The 18,562-nt window shown below is 51.7% G+C and overlaps 1 protein-coding gene across 2 annotated transcripts in view; it reads left to right on the top strand.

The window, feature by feature from the left end:
* Window positions 1-18,562, top strand: part of ints14 (integrator complex subunit 14) — an 80,362-nt gene that overhangs the window by 60,033 nt on the left and 1,767 nt on the right. For both annotated transcript variants that reach the window (XM_071404451.1, XM_071404449.1), the window contains exons 10-11: window positions 15,347-15,465; window positions 17,015-17,080. In XM_071404451.1, coding sequence (XP_071260552.1) covers window positions 15,347-15,465; window positions 17,015-17,080 — 185 coding nt within the window. The remainder of the gene's footprint in view (window positions 1-15,346; window positions 15,466-17,014; window positions 17,081-18,562) is intronic.

The following is an 18,562-nucleotide window of genomic DNA, read 5'->3' as shown; positions in this document are numbered from 1 at the left end:
AGGTAACTACCCCCCCCCCCTACCTGTTCAGAGTTCCTTTACCCTGGCTGGGCAAGGTGTCTCAGCTAGGACCTATATCAGGTAACTACCCCCCCCCCTACCTGTTCAGAGTTCCTTTACCCTGGCTGGGCAAGGTGTCTCAGCTAGGACCTATATCAGGTAACTACCCCCCCCCCCCTACCTGTTCAGAGTTCCTTTACCCTGGCTGGGCAAGGTGTCTCAGCTAGGACCTATATCAGGTAACTACCCCCCCCCCCCTACCTGTCCAGAGTTCCTTTACCCTGGCTGGGCAAGGTGTCTCAGCTAGGACCTATATCAGGTAACTACCCCCCCCCCCCCCTACCTGTCCAGAGTTCCTTTACCCTGGCTGGGCAAGGTGTCTCAGCTAGGACCTATATCAGGTAACTACCCCCCCCCCCCCCCTACCTGTCCAGAGTTCCTTTACCCTGGCTGGGCAAGGTGTCTCAGCTAGGACCTATATCAGGTAACTACCCCCCCTACCTGTTCAGAGTTCCTTTACCCTGGCTGGGCAAGGTGTCTCAGCTAGGACCTATATCAGGTAACTACCCCCCCCCCCCTACCTGTTCAGAGTTCCTTTACCCTGGCTGGACAAGGTGTCTCAGCTAGGACCTATATCAGGTAACTACCCCCCCCCCCCCTACCTGTTCAGAGTTCCTTTACCCTGGCTGGACAAGGTGTCTCAGCTAGGACCTATATCAGGTAACTAACCCCCCCCCCCCCTACCTGTTCAGAGTTCCTTTACCCTGGCTGGGCAAGGTGTCTCAGCTAGGACCTATATCAGGTAACTACCCCCCCCCCCTACCTGTTCAGAGTTCCTTTACCCTGGCTGGGCAAGGTGTCTCAGCTAGGACCTATATCAGGTAACTACCCCCCCCCCCCCTACCTGTTCAGAGTTCCTTTACCCTGGCTGGGCAAGGTGTCTCAGCTAGGACCTATATCAGGTAACTACCCCCCCCCTACCTGTTCAGAGTTCCTTTACCCTGGCTGGGCAAGGTGTCTCAGCTAGGACCTATATCAGGTAACTACCCCCCCCCCCCCCTACCTGTCCAGAGTTCCTTTACCCTGGCTGGGCAAGGTGTCTCAGCTAGGACCTATATCAGGTAACTACCCCCCCTACCTGTTCAGAGTTCCTTTACCCTGGCTGGGCAAGGTGTCTCAGCTAGGACCTATATCAGGTAACTACCCCCCCCCCCCCTACCTGTTCAGAGTTCCTTTACCCTGGCTGGGCAAGGTGTCTCAGCTAGGACCTATATCAGGTAACTACCCCCCCCCCCTACCTGTTCAGAGTTCCTTTACCCTGGCTGGGCAAGGTGTCTCAGCTAGGACCTATATCAGGTAACTACCCCCCCCCCCCTACCTGTTCAGAGTTCCTTTACCCTGGCTGGGCAAGGTGTCTCAGCTAGGACCTATATCAGGTAACTACCCCCCCTACCTGTTCAGAGTTCCTTTACCCTGGCTGGGCAAGGTGTCTCAGCTAGGACCTATATCAGGTAACTACCCCCCCCCCTACCTGTCCAGAGTTCCTTTACCCTGGCTGGGCAAGGTGTCTCAGCTAGGACCTATATCAGGTAACTACCCCCCCCCCTACCTGTCCAGAGTTCCTTTACCCTGGCTGGGCAAGGTGTCTCAGCTAGGACCTATATCAGGTAACTACCCCCCCCCCCCCTACCTGTTCAGAGTTCCTTTACCCTGGCTGGGCAAGGTGTCTCAGCTAGGACCTATATCAGGTAACTACCCCCCCCCCTACCTGTTCAGAGTTCCTTTACCCTGGCTGGGCAAGGTGTCTCAGCTAGGACCTATATCAGGTAACTACCCCCCCCCTACCTGTTCAGAGTTCCTTTACCCTGGCTGGGCAAGGTGTCTCAGCTAGGACCTATATCAGGTAACTACCCCCCCCCCTACCTGTCCAGAGTTCCTTTACCCTGGCTGGGCAAGGTGTCTCAGCTAGGACCTATATCAGGTAACTACCCCCCCCCTACCTGTCCAGAGTTCCTTTACCCTGGCTGGGCAAGGTGTCTCAGCTAGGACCTATATCAGGTAACTACCCCCCCCCCCCTACCTGTTCAGAGTTCCTTTACCCTGGCTGGGCAAGGTGTCTCAGCTAGGACCTATATCAGGTAACTACCCCCCCTACCTGTTCAGAGTTCCTTTACCCTGGCTGGGCAAGGTGTCTCAGCTAGGACCTATATCAGGTAACTACCCCCCCCCCCCCCCTACCTGTCCAGAGTTCCTTTACCCTGGCTGGGCAAGGTGTCTCAGCTAGGATCTATATCAGGTAACTACCCCCCCCCCTACCTGTCCAGAGTTCCTTTACCCTGGCTGGGCAAGGTGTCTCAGCTAGGACCTATATCAGGTAACTACCCCCCCCCCCCCTACCTGTTCAGAGTTCCTTTACCCTGGCTGGGCAAGGTGTCTCAGCTAGGACCTATATCAGGTAACTACCCCCCCTACCTGTTCAGAGTTCCTTTACCCTGGCTGGGCAAGGTGTCTCAGCTAGGACCTATATCAGGTAACTACCCCCCCCCCCCTACCTGTTCAGAGTTCCTTTACCCTGGCTGGACAAGGTGTCTCAGCTAGGACCTATATCAGGTAACTACCCCCCCCCCCTACCTGTTCAGAGTTCCTTTACCCTGGCTGGACAAGGTGTCTCAGCTAGGACCTATATCAGGTAACTAACCCCCCCCCCCCTACCTGTTCAGAGTTCCTTTACCCTGGCTGGGCAAGGTGTCTCAGCTAGGACCTATATCAGGTAACTACCCCCCCCCCCTACCTGTTCAGAGTTCCTTTACCCTGGCTGGGCAAGGTGTCTCAGCTAGGACCTATATCAGGTAACTACCCCCCCCCTACCTGTTCAGAGTTCCTTTACCCTGGCTGGGCAAGGTGTCTCAGCTAGGACCTATATCAGGTAACTACCCCCCCCCCTACCTGTTCAGAGTTCCTTTACCCTGGCTGGGCAAGGTGTCTCAGCTAGGACCTATATCAGGTAACTACCCCCCCCCCCCCCCTACCTGTCCAGAGTTCCTTTACCCTGGCTGGGCAAGGTGTCTCAGCTAGGACCTATATCAGGTAACTACCCCCCCTACCTGTTCAGAGTTCCTTTACCCTGGCTGGGCAAGGTGTCTCAGCTAGGACCTATATCAGGTAACTACCCCCCCCCCCCCCCCTACCTGTTCAGAGTTCCTTTACCCTGGCTGGGCAAGGTGTCTCAGCTAGGACCTATATCAGGTAACTACCCCCCCCCCCCCCTACCTGTCCAGAGTTCCTTTACCCTGGCTGGGCAAGGTGTCTCAGCTAGGACCTATATCAGGTAACTACCCCCCCTACCTGTTCAGAGTTCCTTTACCCTGGCTGGGCAAGGTGTCTCAGCTAGGACCTATATCAGGTAACTACCCCCCCCCCCTACCTGTCCAGAGTTCCTTTACCCTGGCTGGGCAAGGTGTCTCAGCTAGGATCTATATCAGGTAACTACCCCCCCCCTACCTGTCCAGAGTTCCTTTACCCTGGCTGGGCAAGGTGTCTCAGCTAGGACCTATATCAGGTAACTACCCCCCCCCCCCCTACCTGTTCAGAGTTCCTTTACCCTGGCTGGGCAAGGTGTCTCAGCTAGGACCTATATCAGGTAACTACCCCCCCCCTACCTGTTCAGAGTTCCTTTACCCTGGCTGGGCAAGGTGTCTCAGCTAGGACCTATATCAGGTAACTACCCCCCCCCCCCCCTACCTGTCCAGAGTTCCTTTACCCTGGCTGGGCAAGGTGTCTCAGCTAGGACCTATATCAGGTAACTACCCCCCCCCCCCCCCTACCTGTCCAGAGTTCCTTTACCCTGGCTGGGCAAGGTGTCTCAGCTAGGACCTATATCAGGTAACTACCCCCCCTACCTGTTCAGAGTTCCTTTACCCTGGCTGGGCAAGGTGTCTCAGCTAGGACCTATATCAGGTAACTACCCCCCCCCCCCCCTACCTGTTCAGAGTTCCTTTACCCTGGCTGGGCAAGGTGTCTCAGCTAGGACCTATATCAGGTAACTACCCCCCCCCCCTACCTGTTCAGAGTTCCTTTACCCTGGCTGGGCAAGGTGTCTCAGCTAGGACCTATATCAGGTAACTACCCCCCCCCCCTACCTGTCCAGAGTTCCTTTACCCTGGCTGGGCAAGGTGTCTCAGCTAGGACCTATATCAGGTAACTACCCCCCCCCCTACCTGTCCAGAGTTCCTTTACCCTGGCTGGGCAAGGTGTCTCAGCTAGGACCTATATCAGGTAACTACCCCCCCTACCTGTTCAGAGTTCCTTTACCCTGGCTGGGCAAGGTGTCTCAGCTAGGACCTATATCAGGTAACTACCCCCCCCCCCCCTACCTGTCCAGAGTTCCTTTACCCTGGCTGGGCAAGGTGTCTCAGCTAGGACCTATATCAGGTAACTACCCCCCCCCCTACCTGTCCAGAGTTCCTTTACCCTGGCTGGGCAAGGTGTCTCAGCTAGGACCTATATCAGGTAACTACCCCCCCCCCTACCTGTCCAGAGTTCCTTTACCCTGGCTGGGCAAGGTGTCTCAGCTAGGACCTATATCAGGTAACTACCCCCCCTACCTGTTCAGAGTTCCTTTACCCTGGCTGGGCAAGGTGTCTCAGCTAGGACCTATATCAGGTAACTACCCCCCCTACCTGTTCAGAGTTCCTTTACCCTGGCTGGGCAAGGTGTCTCAGCTAGGACCTATATCAGGTAACTACCCCCCCCCCCCCTACCTGTCCAGAGTTCCTTTACCCTGGCTGGGCAAGGTGTCTCAGCTAGGATCTATATCAGGTAACTACCCCCCCCCCCCTACCTGTCCAGAGTTCCTTTACCCTGGCTGGGCAAGGTGTCTCAGCTAGGACCTATATCAGGTAACTACCCCCCCCCCCCCTACCTGTTCAGAGTTCCTTTACCCTGGCTGGGCAAGGTGTCTCAGCTAGGACCTATATCAGGTAACTACCCCCCCCCCCCCTACCTGTCCAGAGTTCCTTTACCCTGGCTGGGCAAGGTGTCTCAGCTAGGACCTATATCAGGTAACTACCCCCCCTACCTGTTCAGAGTTCCTTTACCCTGGCTGGGCAAGGTGTCTCAGCTAGGACCTATATCAGGTAACTACCCCCCCCCCCCCCCTACCTGTTCAGAGTTCCTTTACCCTGGCTGGGCAAGGTGTCTCAGCTAGGACCTATATCAGGTAACTACCCCCCCCCCTACCTGTTCAGAGTTCCTTTACCCTGGCTGGGCAAGGTGTCTCAGCTAGGACCTATATCAGGTAACTACCCCCCCCCCCCCCTACCTGTTCAGAGTTCCTTTACCCTGGCTGGGCAAGGTGTCTCAGCTAGGACCTATATCAGGTAACTACCCCCCCTACCTGTTCAGAGTTCCTTTACCCTGGCTGGGCAAGGTGTCTCAGCTAGGACCTATATCAGGTAACTACCCCCCCCCCCCCTACCTGTCCAGAGTTCCTTTACCCTGGCTGGGCAAGGTGTCTCAGCTAGGATCTATATCAGGTAACTACCCCCCCCCCCTACCTGTCCAGAGTTCCTTTACCCTGGCTGGGCAAGGTGTCTCAGCTAGGACCTATATCAGGTAACTACCCCCCCCCCCCTACCTGTTCAGAGTTCCTTTACCCTGGCTGGGCAAGGTGTCTCAGCTAGGACCTATATCAGGTAACTACCCCCCCCCTACCTGTTCAGAGTTCCTTTACCCTGGCTGGGCAAGGTGTCTCAGCTAGGACCTATATCAGGTAACTACCCCCCCCCCCCCCTACCTGTCCAGAGTTCCTTTACCCTGGCTGGGCAAGGTGTCTCAGCTAGGACCTATATCAGGTAACTACCCCCCCCCCCCCCCTACCTGTCCAGAGTTCCTTTACCCTGGCTGGGCAAGGTGTCTCAGCTAGGACCTATATCAGGTAACTACCCCCCCCCCCCCCTACCTGTTCAGAGTTCCTTTACCCTGGCTGGGCAAGGTGTCTCAGCTAGGACCTATATCAGGTAACTACCCCCCCTACCTGTTCAGAGTTCCTTTACCCTGGCTGGGCAAGGTGTCTCAGCTAGGACCTATATCAGGTAACTACCCCCCCCCCCCTACCTGTTCAGAGTTCCTTTACCCTGGCTGGGCAAGGTGTCTCAGCTAGGACCTATATCAGGTAACTACCCCCCCTACCTGTTCAGAGTTCCTTTACCCTGGCTGGGCAAGGTGTCTCAGCTAGGACCTATATCAGGTAACTACCCCCCCCCCCCCCTACCTGTCCAGAGTTCCTTTACCCTGGCTGGGCAAGGTGTCTCAGCTAGGATCTATATCAGGTAACTACCCCCCCCCCTACCTGTCCAGAGTTCCTTTACCCTGGCTGGGCAAGGTGTCTCAGCTAGGACCTATATCAGGTAACTACCCCCCCCCCCTACCTGTTCAGAGTTCCTTTACCCTGGCTGGGCAAGGTGTCTCAGCTAGGACCTATATCAGGTAACTACCCCCCCCCTACCTGTTCAGAGTTCCTTTACCCTGGCTGGGCAAGGTGTCTCAGCTAGGACCTATATCAGGTAACTACCCCCCCCCCCCCCTACCTGTCCAGAGTTCCTTTACCCTGGCTGGGCAAGGTGTCTCAGCTAGGACCTATATCAGGTAACTACCCCCCCCCCCCCCCCTACCTGTCCAGAGTTCCTTTACCCTGGCTGGGCAAGGTGTCTCAGCTAGGACCTATATCAGGTAACTACCCCCCCTACCTGTTCAGAGTTCCTTTACCCTGGCTGGGCAAGGTGTCTCAGCTAGGACCTATATCAGGTAACTACCCCCCCCCCTACCTGTCCAGAGTTCCTTTACCCTGGCTGGGCAAGGTGTCTCAGCTAGGACCTATATCAGGTAACTACCCCCCCCCTACCTGTCCAGAGTTCCTTTACCCTGGCTGGGCAAGGTGTCTCAGCTAGGACCTATATCAGGTAACTACCCCCCCTACCTGTTCAGAGTTCCTTTACCCTGGCTGGGCAAGGTGTCTCAGCTAGGACCTATATCAGGTAACTACCCCCCCCCCCCCCTACCTGTCCAGAGTTCCTTTACCCTGGCTGGGCAAGGTGTCTCAGCTAGGACCTATATCAGGTAACTACCCCCCCCCCCCCCCCTACCTGTTCAGAGTTCCTTTACCCTGGCTGGGCAAGGTGTCTCAGCTAGGACCTATATCAGGTAACTACCCCCCCCCCCCCCCCTACCTGTCCAGAGTTCCTTTACCCTGGCTGGGCAAGGTGTCTCAGCTAGGACCTATATCAGGTAACTACCCCCCCTACCTGTTCAGAGTTCCTTTACCCTGGCTGGGCAAGGTGTCTCAGCTAGGACCTATATCAGGTAACTACCCCCCCCCCCCCCCTACCTGTCCAGAGTTCCTTTACCCTGGCTGGACAAGGTGTCTCAGCTAGGACCTATATCAGGTAACTACCCCCCCCCCTACCTGTCCAGAGTTCCTTTACCCTGGCTGGGCAAGGTGTCTCAGCTAGGACCTATATCAGGTAACTACCCCCCCCCCCCTACCTGTTCAGAGTTCCTTTACCCTGGCTGGGCAAGGTGTCTCAGCTAGGACCTATATCAGGTAACTACCCCCCCCCCCCTACCTGTTCAGAGTTCCTTTACCCTGGCTGGGCAAGGTGTCTCAGCTAGGACCTATATCAGGTAACTACCCCCCCCCCCCCTACCTGTTCAGAGTTCCTTTACCCTGGCTGGGCAAGGTGTCTCAGCTAGGACCTATATCAGGTAACTACCCCCCCCCCCCTACCTGTTCAGAGTTCCTTTACCCTGGCCGGGCAAGGTGTCTCAGCTAGGACCTATATCAGGTAACTACCCCCCCCCCCCCCCCCCCCTACCTGTCCAGAGTTCCTTTACCCTGGCTGGGCAAGGTGTCTCAGCTAGGACCTATAGTGGGGAGAACAAGTATTTGATACACTGCCGATTTTGCAGGTTTTCCTACTTACAAAGCATGTAGAGGTCTGTCATTTTTATCATAGGTACACTTCAACTGTGAGAGACGGAATCTAAAACAAAAATCCAGGAAATCACATTGTATGATTTTTAAGGAAATTATTTGCATTTTATTGCATGACATAAGTATTTGATCACCTACCAACCAGTAAGAATTCCGGCTCTCACAGACCTGTTAGTTTTTCTTTAAGAAGCCCTCCTGTTCTCCACTCATTACCTGTATTAACTGCACCTGTTTGAACTCGTTACCTGTATAAAAGACACCTGTCCACACACTCAATCAAACAGACTCCAACCTCTCCACAATGGCCAAGACCAGAGAGCTGTGTAAGGACATCAGGGATAAAATTGTAGACCTGCACAAGGCTGGGATGGGCTACAGGACAATAGGCAAGCAGCTTGGTGAGAAGGCAACAACTGTTGGCGCAATTATTAGAAAATGGAAGAAGTTGAAGTTGACGGTCAATCACCCTCGGTCTGGGGCTCCATGCAAGATCTCACCTCGTGGGGCATCACTGATCATGAGGAAGGTGAGGGATCAGCCCAGAACTACACGGCAGGACCTGGTCAATGACCTGAAGAGAGCTGGGACCACAGTCTCAAAGAAAACCATTAGTAACACACTATGCCGTCATGGATTAAAATCCTGCAGCGCACGCAAGGTCCCCCTGCTCAAGCCAGCGCATGTCCAGGCCCGTCTGAAGTTTGCCAATGACCATCTGGATGATCCAGAGGAGGAATGGGAGAAGGTCATGTGGTCTGATGAGACAAAAATAGAGCTTTTTGGTCTAAACTCCACTCGCCGTGTTTGGAGGAAGAAGAAGGATGAGTACAACTCTAAGAACACCATCCCAACCGTGAAGCATGGAGGTGGAAACATCATTCTTTGGGGATGCTTTTCTGCAAAGGGGACAGGACGACTGCACCGTATTGAGGGGAGGATGGATGGGGCCATGTATCGCGAGATCTTGGCCAACAACCTCCTTCCCTCAGTAAGAGGATTGAAGATGGGTCGTGGCTGGGTCTTCCAGCAAGACAACGACCCGAAACACACAGCCAGGGCAACTAAGGAGTGGCTCTGTAAGAAGCATCTCAAGGTCTTGGAGTGGCCTAGCCAGTCTCCAGAGCTGAACCCAATAGAATATCTTTGGAGGGAGCTGAAAGTCCGTATTGCCCAGCGACAGCCCCGAAACCTGAAGGATCTGGAGAAGGTCTGTATGGAGGAGTGGGCCAAAATCCCTGCTGCAGTGTGTGCAAACCTGGTCAAGAACTACAGGAAACGTATGATCTCTGTAATTGCACACAAAGGTTTCTGTACCAAATATTAAGTTCTGCTTTTCTGATGTATCAAATACTTATGTCATGCAATAAAATGCAAATTAATTACTTAAAAATCATACAATGTGATTTTCTGGATTTTTGTTTTAGATTCCGTCTCTCACAGTTGAAGTGTACCTATGATAAAAATTACAGACCTCTACATGCTTTGTAAGTAGGAAAACCTGCAAAATCGGCAGTGTATCAAATACTTGTTCTCCCCACTGTATATCAGGTAACTACCCCCCCCCCCCCCCTACCTGTCCAGAGTTCCTTTACCCCGGCTGGACAAGGTGTCTCAGCTAGGACCTATATCAGGTAACTACCCCCCCCCCCCCCCCTACCTGTCCAGAGTTCCTTTACCCTGGCTGGGCAAGGTGTCTCAGCTAGGACCTATATCAGGTAACTACCCCCCCCCTACCTGTCCAGAGTTCCTTTACCCTGGCTGGGCAAGGTGTCTCAGCTAGGACCTATATCAGGTAACTACCCCCCCCCCTACCTGTTCAGAGTTCCTTTACCCTGGCTGGGCAAGGTGTCTCAGCTAGGACCTATATCAGGTAACTACCCCCCCCCTACCTGTTCAGAGTTCCTTTACCCTGGCTGGGCAAGGTGTCTCAGCTAGGACCTATATCAGGTAACTACCCCCCCCCCCCCCTACCTGTCCAGAGTTCCTTTACCCTGGCTGGGCAAGGTGTCTCAGCTAGGACCTATATCAGGTAACTACCCCCCCTACCTGTTCAGAGTTCCTTTACCCTGGCTGGGCAAGGTGTCTCAGCTAGGACCTATATCAGGTAACTACCCCCCCCCCCCCCCCCTACCTGTTCAGAGTTCCTTTACCCTGGCTGGGCAAGGTGTCTCAGCTAGGACCTATATCAGGTAACTACCCCCCCCCCCCCCCTACCTGTTCAGAGTTCCTTTACCCTGGCTGGGCAAGGTGTCTCAGCTAGGACCTATATCAGGTAACTACCCCCCCCCCCCCTACCTGTCCAGAGTTCCTTTACCCTGGCTGGGCAAGGTGTCTCAGCTAGGACCTATATCAGGTAACTACCCCCCCCCCCCCCCTACCTGTTCAGAGTTCCTTTACCCTGGCTGGGCAAGGTGTCTCAGCTAGGACCTATATCAGGTAACTACCCCCCCCCTACCTGTTCAGAGTTCCTTTACCCTGGCTGGGCAAGGTGTCTCAGCTAGGACCTATATCAGGTAACTACCCCCCCCCCCCCTACCTGTCCAGAGTTCCTTTACCCTGGCTGGGCAAGGTGTCTCAGCTAGGACCTATATCAGGTAACTACCCCCCCCCCCCCTACCTGTTCAGAGTTCCTTTACCCTGGCTGGGCAAGGTGTCTCAGCTAGGACCTATATCAGGTAACTACCCCCCCTACCTGTTCAGAGTTCCTTTACCCTGGCTGGGCAAGGTGTCTCAGCTAGGACCTATATCAGGTAACTACCCCCCCTACCTGTTCAGAGTTCCTTTACCCTGGCTGGGCAAGGTGTCTCAGCTAGGACCTATATCAGGTAACTACCCCCCCCCCCTACCTGTTCAGAGTTCCTTTACCCTGGCTGGGCAAGATGTCTCAGCTAGGACCTATATCAGGGTAACTACCCCCCCCCCCCTACCTGTTCAGAGTTCCTTTACCATGGCTGGGCAAGGTGTCTCAGCTAGGACCTATATCAGGTAACTACCCCCCCCCCCCCCCCTACCTGTCCAGAGTTCCTTTACCCTGGCTGGGCAAGATGTCTCAGCTAGGACCTATATCAGGTAACTACCCCCCCCCCCCCCCCTACCTGTTCAGAGTTCCTTTACCCTGGCTGGGCAAGGTGTCTCAGCTAGGACCTATATCAGGTAACTACCCCCCCCCCCCCTACCTGTCCAGAGTTCCTTTACCCTGGCTGGGCAAGGTGTCTCAGCTAGGACCTATATCAGGTAACTACCCCCCCCCCCCCTACCTGTTCAGAGTTCCTTTACCCTGGCTGGGCAAGGTGTCTCAGCTAGGACCTATATCAGGTAACTACCCCCCCCCCCCCCCCCCTACCTGTTCAGAGTTCCTTTACCCTGGCTGGGCAAGGTGTCTCAGCTAGGACCTATATCAGGTAACTACCCCCCCCCCCCCCCCTACCTGTTCAGAGTTCCTTTACCCTGGCTGGGCAAGGTGTCTCAGCTAGGACCTATATCAGGTAACTACCCCCCCCCCCCCTACCTGTCCAGAGTTCCTTTACCCTGGCTGGGCAAGGTGTCTCAGCTAGGACCTATATCAGGTAACTACCCCCCCCCCCCTACTGTCGTGGAAAATCATTTCAAATACAACGCTTGTAAACTTGTAAATTCAATCATGCTCTTTATTACAACTGTACAGCCCACTGGCATGTCCCCGCGGAACACACCCCGCGGAACACACACCGCGGAACACCCCTCCTTTCCCAGAGCCTTAGCTCCTATATTTATACACACATAGCACTATGTCCATCCCTTATGTAAATGACCTTTCATTTCTTAAGTCTTTCACCACCATTATCTTTTAGTTCAAGCCTCCTACTTGTTCACGCCCAATAACGCCCACATCTGCTCTCAGCTAGACTACAATGGTGGCCGGACCCTCCATCCTAGTGTGTCAGCAGATTCTGTGTCTCTTCCTTTCATCAATGTGTCAATGCACTTTGCCCCCATTGGAATCAGCAGATTCAGCCCTATAGGCCTTCTTTTTAGAAGCAGCTAACTATGGATCCCTCTATCTTTAGTGTGTCAGCATAATGTGTCAATGTACTCTTTGTTTTGTTTGCCTTTATTGGAATCAGCAGATTCTGTCCTATAAACCTCTGTTTAGAAGCAGCTGACTATGAATCTCTTTATCATTAGTGTCAGGTCAGCAGACCATGTGTTCTCTCCCTTTCATTAGTGTCAGGTCAGCAGACCATGTGTCTCCCTTTCATTACTGTGATCTATTTTTAATGTTCAGCCATTTTATACATCTATGTGCTGTCCTATACATCTCATTTACTCCTACACTACCTGTCCAGAGTTCCTTTACCCTGGCTGGGCAAGGTGTCTCAGCTAGGACCTATATCAGGTAACTACCCCCCCCCTACCTGTTCAGAGTTCCTTTACCCTGGCTGGGCAAGGTGTCTCAGCTAGGACCTATATCAGGTAACTACCCCCCCCCCCTACCTGTTCAGAGTTCCTTTACCCTGGCTGGGCAAGGTGTCTCAGCTAGGACCTACAGTGGGGAGAACAAGTATTTGATACACTGCCGATTTTGCAGGTTTTCCTACTTACAAAGCATGTAGAGGTCTGTAATTTTTATCATAGGTACACTTCAACTGTGAGAGACGGAATCTAAAACAAAAATCCAGAAAATCACATTGTATGATTTTTAAGTAAATAATTTGCATTTTATTGCATGACATAAGTATTTGATACATCAGAAAAGCAGAACTTAATATTTGGTACAGAAACCTTTGTGTGCAATTACAGAGATCATACGTTTCCTGTAGTTCTTGACCAGGTTTGCACACACTGCAGCAGGGATTTTGGCCCACTCCTCCATACAGACCTTCTCCAGATCCTTCAGGTTTCGGGGCTGTCGCTGGGCAATACGGACTTTCAGCTCCCTCCAAAGATTTTCTATTGGGTTCAGGTCTGGAGACTGGCTAGGCCACTCCAGGACCTTGAGATGCTTCTTACGGAGCCACTCCTTAGTTGCCCTGGCTGTGTGTTTCGGGTCGTTGTCATGCTGGAAGAACCAGCCACGACCCATCTTCAATGCTCTTACTGAGGGAAGGAGGTTGTTGGCCAAGATCTCGCGATACATGGCCCCATCCATCCTCCCCTCAATACGGTGCAGTCGTCCTGTCCCCTTTGCAGAAAAACATCCCCAAAGAATGATGTTTCCACCTCCATGCTTCACGGTTGGGATGGTGTTCTTGGGGTTGTACTCATCCTTCTTCTTCCTCCAAACACGGCGAGTGGAGTTTAGACCAAAAAGCTCAATTTTTGTCTCATCAGACCACATGACCTTCTCCCATTCCTCCTCTGGATCATCCAGATGGTCATTGGCAAACTTCAGATGGGCCTGGACATGCGCTGGCTTGAGCAGGGGGACCTTGCGTGCGCTGCAGGATTTTAATCCATGACGGCATAGTGTGTTACTAATGGTTTTCTTTGAGACTGTGGTCCCAGCTCTCTTCAGGTCATTGACCAGGTCCTGCCGTGTAGTTCTGGGCTGATCCCTCACCTTCCTCATGATCAGTGATGCCCCACGAGGTGAGATCTTGCATGGAGCCCCAGACCGAGGGTGATTGACCGTCATCTTGAACTTCTTCCATTTTCTAATAATTGCGCCAACAGTTGTTGCCTTCTCACCAAGCTGCTTGCCTATTGTCCTGTAGCCCATCCCAGCCTTGTGCAGGTCTACAATTGTATCCCTGATGTCCTTACACAGCTCTCTGGTCTTGGCCATTGTGGAGAGGTTGGAGTCTGTTTGATTGAGTGTGTGGACAGGTGTCTTTCATACAGGTAACGAGTTCAAACAGGTGCAGTTAATACAGGTAATGAGTGAAGAACAGGAGGGCTTCTTAAAGAAAAACTAACAGGTCTGTGAGAGCCGGAATTCTTACTGATTGGTAGGTGATCAAATACTTATGTCATGCAATAAAATGCAAATTATTTACTTAAAAATCATACAATGTGATTTTCTGGATTTTTGTTTTAGATTCCGTCTCTCAGTTGAAGTGTACCTATGATAAAAATGACAGACCTCTACATGCTTTGTAAGTAGGAAAACTTGCAAAATCGGCAGTGTATCAAATACTTGTTCTCCCCACTGTATATCAGGTAACTACCCCCCCCCCCTACCTGTCCAGATTTCCTTTACCCTGGCTGGGCAAGGTGTCTCAGCTAGGACCTATATCAGGTAACTACCCCCCCCGTACCTGTTCAGAGTTCCTTTACCCTGGCTGGGCAAGGTGTCTCAGCTAGGACCTATATCAGGTAACTACCCCCCCCCCCCTACCTGTCCAGAGTTCCTTTACCCTGGCTGGGCAAGGTGTCTCAGCTAGGACCTATATCAGGTAACTACCCCCCCCCCCCCCCTACCTGTTCAGAGTTCCTTTACCCTGGCTGGGCAAGGTGTCTCAGCTAGGACCTATATCAGGTAACTACCCCCCCCCCCCCCCCTACCTGTTCAGAGTTCCTTTACCCTGGCTGGGCAAGGTGTCTCAGCTAGGACCTATATCAGGTAACTACCCCCCCCCCCCCCCTACCTGTCCAGAGTTCCTTTACCCTGGCTGGGCAAGGTGTCTCAGCTAGGACCTATATCAGGTAACTACCCCCCCCCCCCCCTACCTGTTCAGAGTTCCTTTACCCTGGCTGGGCAAGGTGTCTCAGCTAGGACCTATATCAGGTAACTACCTCCCCCCCCCCCCTACCTGTACAGAGTTCCTTTACCCTGGCTGGACAAGGTGTCTCAGCTAGGACCTATATCAGGTAACTACCCCCCCCCCCCCCCTACCTGTTCAGAGTTCCTTTACCCTGGCTGGGCAAGGTGTCTCAGCTAGGACCTATATCAGGTAACTACCCCCCCCCCCCCCCCCTACCTGTCCAGAGTTCCTTTACCCTGGCTGGACAAGGTGTCTCAGCTAGGACCTATATCAGGTAACTACCCCCCCCCCCCCCCCTACCTGTCCAGAGTTCCTTTACCCTGGCTGGGCAAGGTGTCTCAGCTAGGACCTATATCAGGTAACTACCCCCCCCCCCCCCCCCCCTACCTGTCCAGAGTTCCTTTACCCTGGCTGGGCAAGGTGTCTCAGCTAGGACCTATATCAGGTAACTACCCCCCCCCCCCTACCTGTTCAGAGTTCCTTTACCCTGGCTGGGCAAGGTGTCTCAGCTAGGACCTATATCAGGTAACTACCCCCCCCCCCCCCCTCTACCTGTTCAGAGTTCCTTTACCCTGGCTGGGCAAGGTGTCTCAGCTAGGTTAATTACCCCCCCCCCACCTACCTGACAATGGAAGCTTGTTTTTCTGACTTTACCCATACCTCTCTCTTTCAGATGCAGCTGAGAACCCGTACGGGGAGGATGACAGTAAGAGTCCTTTCCCTCTGCAGCCTAAGATCAAACGCAGCTACGCTCAGAACGTCACTGTCTGGATCAAAGCTAGCGGACTGCAGGTACAGATAACGGGTTGTGGAAATAGAAGCTAGCGGACTGCAGATACAGATAACGGGCTGTGGTAATAGAAGCTAGCGAACTGCAGGTACAGATTACGGGTTGTAGAAATAGAAGCTAGCGGACTGCAGGTACAGATAACGGGTTGTAGAAATAGAAGCTAGGGGACTACAGGTACAGATAACGGGCTGTAGAAATAGAAGCTAGCAAACTGCAGGTACAGATAGAAGCTAGTGGACTGCAGATACAGATAACGGGCTGTGGAAATAGAAGCTAGCGGACTGCAGATACAGATAACGGGCTGTGGAAATAGAAGCTAGCGAACTGCAGGTACAGATAACGGGCTGTGGTAATAGAAGCTAGCGAACTGCAGGTACAGATAACGGGTTGTAGAAATAGAAGCTAGCGGACTGCAGGTACAGATAACGGGTTGTAGAAATAGAAGCTAGGGGACTACAGGTACAGATAACGGGCTGTAGAAATAGAAGCTAGCAAACTGCAGGTACAGATAGAAGCTAGTGGACTGCAGATACAGATAACGGGCTGTGGAAATAGAAGCTAGCGAACTGCAGATACAGATAACGGGCTGTGGAAATAGAAGCTAGTGGACTGCAGGTACAGATAACGGGCTGTGGTAATAGAAGCTAGTGGACTGCAGGTACAGATAACGGGTTGTAGAAATAGAAGCTAGCGGACTGCAGATACAGATAACGGGTTGTAGAAATAAAAGCTAGTGGACTGCAGGTACAGATAACGGGTTGTAGAAATAGAAGCTAGGGGACTACAGGTACAGATAACGGGCTGTAGAAATAGAAGCTAGCAAACTGCAGGTACAGATAGAAGCTAGTGGACTGCAGATACAGATAACGGGCTGTGGAAATAGAAGCTAGCGAACTGCAGATACAGATAACGGGCTGTGGTAATAGAAGCTAGTGGACTGCAGGTACAGATAACGGGCTGTGGTAGTAGAAGCTAGTGGACTGCAGGTACAGATAACGGGCTGTGGTAATAGAAGCTAGCAAACTGCAGATACAGATAACGGGTTGTAGAAATAGAAGCTAGCAAACTGCAGGTACAGATAACGGACTGTAGAAATAGAAGCTAGCAAACTGCAGATACAGATAACGGGCTGTGGTAATAGAAGCTAGCAAACTGCAGGTACAGATAACGGGCTGTGGTAATAGAAGCTAGCAAACTGCAGGTACAGATAACGGGCTGTGGTAATAGAAGCTAGCAAACTGCAGGTACAGATAACGGGCTGTGGTAATAGAAGCTAGCAAACTGCAGGTACAGATAACGGGCTGTGGTAATAGAAGCTAGCAAACTGCAGGTACAGATAACGGGCTGTGGTAATAGAAGCTAGCAAACTGCAGGTACAGATAACGGGCTGTGGAAATAGAAGCTAGTGGACTGCAGGTACAGATAACGGGCTCCTGATAACCGAGTGGAATTATGAAAGACCATGATTGGAGATGTGTTAAGGCCTCACTGTAAGGATTATGTTGATTGGTTGAGAGGTGTTTGACTTCCTGTGTGTCAACCAATCAACAGACTGATGTGCAGAAGATCCTGAGGAACGCCAGGAAACTGCCAGAGAAGACCCAGACCTTCTACAAGGTAGTCGCTGTCTGAGACACAAACAAACAAACAAACAAACATACAAGGAAATATTCACCAGTGAGAAAGTTCTGGGATGGATCATTTTGTTTTCCTGATTAAACCTGGGTCATGTTCAGTAGGCATAAAATGGTCGCAAACATGGAGGTAGATTCATTTCATTTTCAGTTGTAAAACATTTTACAACGTTTTGATGTTGTGCCCTAATGAACACAATCCTGGTTCTTCTCCCTGCCGTCTCGTTCTGACCGCCTGTCGTCTCGTTCTGACCGCCTGTCGTCTCGTTCTGACCGCCTGCCGTCTCGTTCTGACCGCCTGCCGTCTCGTTCTGACCGCCTGCCGCCTCGTTCACTCTATAATGGATGTAAACTGATCTATAATGGGTGTAAACTGATCTATTCATTCTATAATGGATGTAAACTGATCTATTCATTCTATAATGGATGTAAACTGATCTATTCATTCTATAATGGAGGTAAACTCTGATCTATTCATTCTATAATGGATGTAAACTGATCTATTCATTCTATAATGGATGTAAACTCTGATCTATTCATTCTATAATGGATGTAAACTCTGATCTATTCATTCTATAATGGATGTAAACTGATCTATTCATTCTATAATGGATGTAAACTGATCTATTCATTCTATAATGGATGTAAACTGATCTATTCATTCTATAATGGGTGTAAATTCCTCTGTATTCTCTCCTATATGTTGTCTATTGCTAGCAGCACCAATTCACCAAGTCACATTCTGGGTCTGTAAATATACAGTTGAAATCGGAGGTTTACATACACCTTAGCCAAATACATTTAAACTGTTTTTCACAATTCCTGATATTTAATCCTAGTAAAAATTCCCTGTCTTAGGTCAGTTAGGATCACCAATTTATTTTAAGAATGTGAAATGTCAGAATAATAGTAGAGAGAATGATTTATTTCAGCTTTTATTTCTTTCATCACATTCCCAGTGGGTCAGAAGTTTACATACACTCAATTAGTATTTGGTAGCATTGCCTTTAAATTGTTTAACTTGGGTCAAATGTTTCGGGAGCCTTCCACAAGCTTCCCACAATAAGTTGGGTGAATTTTGGCCCATTCCTCCTGACAGAGCTGGTGTAACAGAGTCAGGTTTGTAGGCCTCCTTGCTCGCACACGCTTTTTCAGTTCTGCCCTCAAATGTTCTATAGGATTGAGGTCAGGGCTTTGTGATGGCTACTCCAATACCTTGACTTTGTTGTCCTGAAGCCATTTTGCCACAACTTTGGAAGTATGCTTGGGGTCATTGTCCATTTGGAAGACCCATTTGCGACCAAGCTTTAACTTCCTGACTGATGTCTTGAGATGTTGCTTCAATATATCCACATCATTTTCCTGCCTCATGATGCCATCTATTTTGTGACGTGAACCAGTCCCTCCTGCAGAAAAGCACCCCCACAAAGCAACTGTGCTTCACGGTTGGGATGGTGTTCTTCGG

Source organism: Salvelinus alpinus, chromosome 6 (assembly GCF_045679555.1).
Source record: "Salvelinus alpinus chromosome 6, SLU_Salpinus.1, whole genome shotgun sequence".
Lineage (NCBI taxonomy): Eukaryota > Metazoa > Chordata > Actinopteri > Salmoniformes > Salmonidae > Salvelinus > Salvelinus alpinus.
This window is presented reverse-complemented; position numbering and strand designations above follow the sequence as displayed.